This window comes from Heptranchias perlo, chromosome 38 (assembly GCF_035084215.1).
Source record: "Heptranchias perlo isolate sHepPer1 chromosome 38, sHepPer1.hap1, whole genome shotgun sequence".
In the NCBI taxonomy this organism is placed as follows: Eukaryota; Metazoa; Chordata; class Chondrichthyes; order Hexanchiformes; family Hexanchidae; genus Heptranchias; species Heptranchias perlo.
The window spans coordinates 17,615,860-17,621,859 of NC_090362.1; the positions used below are offsets into that span (position 1 = coordinate 17,615,860).

The 6,000-nt window shown below is 46.9% G+C and overlaps 1 protein-coding gene across 1 annotated transcript in view; it reads right to left on the reverse strand.

The window, feature by feature from the left end:
• LOC137304596 (AT-rich interactive domain-containing protein 3B-like) overlaps positions 1-4,473 on the reverse strand; it is a 106,080-nt gene extending 101,607 nt beyond the window's left edge. Inside the window, exons 1-4 of the mRNA XM_067973238.1 lie at positions 4,409-4,473; positions 3,336-3,400; positions 1,504-1,643; positions 387-503 (exon numbers count right to left, since the gene is read on the reverse strand). Coding sequence (XP_067829339.1) covers positions 387-503; positions 1,504-1,643; positions 3,336-3,400; positions 4,409-4,473 — 387 coding nt within the window. The remainder of the gene's footprint in view (positions 1-386; positions 504-1,503; positions 1,644-3,335; positions 3,401-4,408) is intronic.
• Positions 4,474-6,000: the final 1,527 nt, after the last annotated feature.

Consider the following 6,000-nt stretch of genomic DNA (forward strand, 5'->3'; position numbering starts at 1 on the left):
ATCTAACCTATTTCCTCTGGTGGGGGGAGTCCAGAACAAGGGGGCATAACCTTGAAATTAGAGCCAGGCCGTTCAGGGAGCACTTCTTCACACAAAGGGGAGTGGAAATCTGGAACTCTCTCCCCCAAAAATCTGTTGAGGCTGGGGGTCAATTGAAATTTTCAAAACTGAGATTGATAGATTTTGGTTAGGCACGGGTATTAAGGGTTATGGAACCAAGGCGGGTAGATGGAGTTAAGATACAGATCAGCCATGATCTAACTGAATGGCAGAACAGGCTCGAGGGGCTGAATGGCCTCCTCCTATTCCTATGTAAAAGATTTGCGCCGCTAGTGCACAGACATCAATGAAGTGCAGGATCGGGCCTGGCTGCAGGAGCTGCCCACGCTAAGGTCCAGCTCCACCGACGCCAGGATCAGGCTCGGGCCGCGATGCCCTACATGGACAAATAGCCAGAGATCGTTTTCAGTTTTTACTTCAAATTTGGAATAGCTGAGATAAGTCTGCAGGTTTGCATACATTAACATGTCAAAAACATGAAGGACTAGCCAAATAAACTTGAATTTGATTACAGACTGTGACCCACTAATTGCTGGCCGAGCCCCTCCAAACCAACATCTATCTCCAGACAGTTTTGTGAATCATCCTTCTGTCCACAACGACAAAACTGTACAATACAGTGAACCAAAACCAATCTTCAAATCACACTGGTCTGTCGGACTTAAAAAAAAACCAACACTTTTCCTGTTTGAGGCATGACAGAAGCGCTATAAAGGCATGTCTTTCTTTCTCCACCTGGTTCTGTGTCCAATTTCAGCACCTATGTTAATGATTTAAGCCATCACAATTGCTGCAGCATGATAAACGTGTTCTCGGTTCCCCTCAGTGCGATGCTTAGTCATACAGCCCAGGCAAGCCTCAGTTTGTTCCCTAACTTGTGCTGAGTTTTCTGACTGCAGTGAGGTAGCAATAGCTCTTCCACAATTGCCCTCAGCAGCCTCTGAGCGATAGTGGTGTGACCAACCAGGGTTCCTGCTCCTGATCACTACCCAGCACCTCCTGCTGGAAAGTACCTGCGCGCATGGGGCTCGGCCCACGTGGTTGAATAGCTTACCAGCGCTCGTGGTCATTTGGGCAATAGGCCAGAGGGTGCCAGCGCCCATGGAACTGCACCCCAGCAGAAGTCAACGCCTTGAGGAAAGGAGGGGGAAGAGGTCAAAAGAACAAAAGGCCCAGGCATAGAGGTCAAAGCGAGCCCCACCCACCTCTTTCCATGCCTGTCTCAAATGAGCAGAATGATTGGTTATAGATTTCATTTACTCAATGGGTGTCCAAAAGAATTTACAGATATATTGACTGGGCCAAGGCTCCGTGCCTCTGTAACGCGACCTTTGACCTGGGTAGGAGAGCCAGCTCCCACCCGGCAGCCTGCGAGACGTGGGTCAGTGTAAATATCTAGCAGCAAAAGCAAAGGATTTGGTCCCTTTCTTCCTTAAAACCTACTCGGTGAACACTGAGCTGCTCTAAATGATCCCAGCTGCTTTCACTGATTAGGAGATGTTCGAACTCGCAGTGGTTGCCCTTATTTGGCATCACTGGCAGTGCCTGCCGGTGCTGCAGAATCGCGGTACAGAGATCGGTTTCTAGAACCCATTAGTACAAGTGTCAGCGTGGCTCAGTTGGCAGCCCTGTTGCCTCTTGAGTCAGAAGGTCATGGGTTCACTCGAGAACGTCAACACGTCATTTAGGTGGTCACTTCAGTGCAGTACTGAGGGAGTGCTGCACTGTCAGAGGTGACATCCTGCAGATTAAACAATAAGCCAAGGCACCCGTTTGCTCGTTCCAGTGTCTCAGATCCCATGGCGCCATTAAAAGAGCAGAGTGCTCTCCAGGTATCCTACCCAACAATTTTCTCTCAACAAAATACCACCAAAACTGGATGAACTGGTCATTTATCTCGCAATTGTTTGTGTGACCCGCACTGTCGGAGGTGTTGTCTTTCGAATGAGGTGTTAAACCGAGGCCTCGTCTGCCCTCTCGGCTGGACGTAAAAGCACTGTTTGAAGAAGAGCAGCGGAGTTCTCCCCGGTGTCCTGGCCAATATTTATCCCTCAACCAACATCACTAAAAAAGCAGATTATCTGGTCATTTATCACATTGCTGTTTGTGGGACCTTGCTGTGAGCAAATTGGCTGCTGCGTCTCCCTACATTACAACAGGATCCACATTTCAAAAGTACTTCACTGGCTGTAAAGTACTTTGGGACGTCTTTAGCACATTTGGGAGATTGGATTGTGCAAGGCACTATAGAAGTGCAAGTCTTTCTTTTTTACCCCACATCCGACCGTGCTACACTTGACCTGACAGCATGTGATGGAAGAAATGGAAAAGTGAAAACTGACCTTTGGGAAAACTAACCCCCATTTCCCAAAAAAAATGGATGGGTGAGTATGGTTGACACAAGTAAAGATTCCAATGCGACATTCCCAGCGAGTGAACAGTTGAGGGTGTGGGAGAAGTAAGTCTACTGGACGGAGGGGGTTTGTGGGGAGGGGGGTTGGATTACGAAAGGTGGTTACTGCCAGTTTCGAACAAGTCCAGCAAACCTTTGTCACACTTCCAGTAAACAGTATACAGTTCTGGTCTCCGTATTACAAAAATTATATAGAGGCACTGGAGCAGGTGCAAAAAACATTTACAAGGAAGATACCGGGACTCGAGAGGTTATAGCTTTCAGGAAAGACTGAACAGGCTGGGGCTCTTTTCTCCAGAAAGGAGGAGGCTGAGGGGCGACCTAACAGAGGCCTTTAAAATTATGAAGGGGTTTGATAGGGTCGACCTGGAGAAGATTTTGGTCGTGTATAAATGTAAGTTTTTTCTTTCTATTCTTTATGAAATGGTAGCTGCTGCATTTGGCTACACAACACCAGTGACTGTGTTTCACACTAATCAATCTCAGCGATGTGATAAGGTGTTAGATTAGTGCAAGTCTTTCTTCAGTTATCAGTTCGCACTGGGAGCTTCCCAATTGTGTTTTGCCAATGACGGATTACAGGTGATCACTGCTGGTCTCAACGTTAAACACAGCTGCGAACTTCAAAGCAACACTACAAAGACACTCCCTTATTAAGAGGAATTAACTCACCTGCTCCATACAGTGACTCGTCTTGCCGGGTGAGTCCAGTCTTTTTCACTTGCAACTTTCCCCCCAATTTTTAGAAAAGGTTTATAAACGGGTAAACTTTTAGAGCAGTGTTTACAGTTAACAGGTCTGTGCTCGATTCCTCACCAAACAGCCTCAAACCAGAGGGCCAAAGAGTACCTGAAGCAAATACCTGTTTGCACTGCAGCTGGACGCTTGAACTGGTCGTAATTCACAGAAGATTCCCAGTAAGATGACCTTGAAATTCAAAGCCTTAAGCTTCAATGTGGACTCATGTTGAAACTTAAGCACATCTCTCTCTGGCACTGACAACACCAATGGCGGCAGTGACAGTAGAAAATTGGGCCCCAAGAAGACAAGTGCAATACAAATAACAAAGGAAACATGCAGCTTTATTCAACAAGGAGATAGGAACATGGGAACATGGGAACAGGAGTAGGCCATTCAGCCCCTCGTGCCTGCTCCGCCATTTGATAAGATCATGGCTGATCTGTGATCTAACTCCATATACCTGCCTTTGGCCCATATCCCTTAATACCTTTGGTTGCTAAAAAGCTATCTATCTCACATTTAAATTTAGCAATTGAGCTCGTATCAATTGCCATTTGCAGAAGAGAGTTCTAAACTTCTACCACCCTTTGTGTGTAGAAATGTTTTCTAATCTCACTCCTGAAAGGTCTGGCTCTAATTTTTAAGACTGTGCCCCCTACTCCTAGAATCCCCAACCAGCGGAAATAGTTTCTCTCTATCCACCTTATCTGTTCCCCTTAATATCTTATAAACTTGAATCAGATCACCCCTTAACCTTCGAAACTCGAGAGAATACAACCCCAATTTGACGTACCAATAACAAAGGAAGCTGTGCAATGAGGTGATAACCTGTGGGGCTCCGTCCTGCAAAAATATTTTCAGATCCTTGGGATTTGAGAGCAGCGAATAAGATCACAAGTACAACCAAAAAAAAAGTGAATTGATGCCTGGGGGAAAAAAAAAAAAATCGGTGCAGGTGACTGAAAACCAAATGCGATCGACAAGAATCGAACACTGAAATAAAAATGACAAATCTCTTTTGTGACTAGTAGTGATGTGAGGTTTTCTTAAATCTGGATAACTGCACCAAGAGGAATAACTCAATTCAGATGAGCCCACTCAAAGAGTGAGGAGTTGGCCTGGTGTCTTGGCCAACATTCATCCCTCAACAAGCACCACCAAATCACAGACTCATTGCTCTCTCGTCTCATTTACCGTTTTAGGACACCGCTCGCGCAGAACGGCTGCTGCGTTTGTTTACGGAGCAACGGTCGCTGCATCTCACTCCTAAATGGCCGAGCTCTAACTTTAAGATCATGGCCCAACCCCCCTCTCTGCTGCTGCTCCCACCAGAGGAAATAATTTTTCTATGGCGCCCACAAAGTAAACTCGATGGATTTGGTAAGATCGGGGGGGGGGGCTGGTCTGGCAACCAGAGGTCATGAGTTCAAATCTCACCATTCAATTAATCTGGTCATTTCGGGGCTGGATTGTCACGAAAACCCAACTGGTTCATTAATGTCCTTCAGGGAAGGGAACCTCCTCTATCCAGTTTGGTCTACACAAGATTCCAGCCCCACACCGTGTGGTTGTTTCTTAATGCCCTCTAAATTGGCCCAGTAAGCCAGTAAGGTTGTCAGGGCAACTAGGGGTGGGCAATAAATGCGGCCTTGCACACATCATGAGAACAAATGAAAAAACAACAGCCTTCTCCACGGCCAACTTTAATAAATCTGGCAAGTTTAAGTCCAGTACGAAACAACAATAATTTGCATTTATATAGCGCCTTTAGCATAATGAAATGTCCCAAGGCGCTTCACAGGAGCGATTATCAAACAAAATTTTACACCGAGCCACATAAAGAGATATTAGGACAAAAGCTTGGTCAAAGAGGTAGGTTTTAAGGAGCGTCTTAAAGGAGGAGAGAGAGAGAGAGGCGGAGAGGTTTAGGGAGGGAATTCCAGAGCTTAGGGCCTAGGCAGCTGAAGGCACGGCAGCCGATGGTGGAGTGATGAAAATCGGGGACGCGCAAGAGGCCAGAATTGGAGGAGCGCAGAGATCTCGGAGGGTTGTAGGGCCGGAGGAGGTTACAGAGACAGGGAGGGGCGAGGCCATGGAGGGATTTGAACACAAGGATGGGAATTTGAAAATCGAGGTGTTCCCGGACTGGGAGCCAATGCAGGTCGGCAAGCAAAAGGGTGATGGGCGAACGGGACTTGGTGCGAGTTAGGATACAGGCAGCAGAGATTTGGATGAGCTCAAGTTTACGGAGGGTGGAAGGCAGCTTACTTCATTGTGTGAAGAGCTTTGTGACATTTTAACATGATTAACACTAAATAAAATGCTTGCATTCATATAAAGACCGATCCTGCCTGACCCCAGTGCTGGCAGTGGTTCGGAGTCACCACTTTTGCTTCTGTGCCACAGGGTAGGAGATTTGATACCCATTCCCAGAATGATGCTCAAAGTGTGACACACACATGGGCACAGTGCCAACAGGCGCAGCTGTGTCGAGGTAACCCTGTCCTGAGCTAACCCTTCGAGGACTGATGCTGACTTCCACACACTTGTGTGTGCATTCCTGAGGCACAGTGGCTCTGGCCAGTGCCAACACAGGCCGAAGTCAACACTGCACTAACAGTTTACATAGAATTTACAGCATAGAAACAGGCCATTCGGCCCAACCGTTCTATGCCAATGCTTATGCTCCACACGAACCTCCTTCCACCCTTCTTCATCTCACCCTATCTGCATGTCCTTCTATTCCTTTCTCCCTAATGTGTTTGTCTGGCCTCCCTTAAATGCAT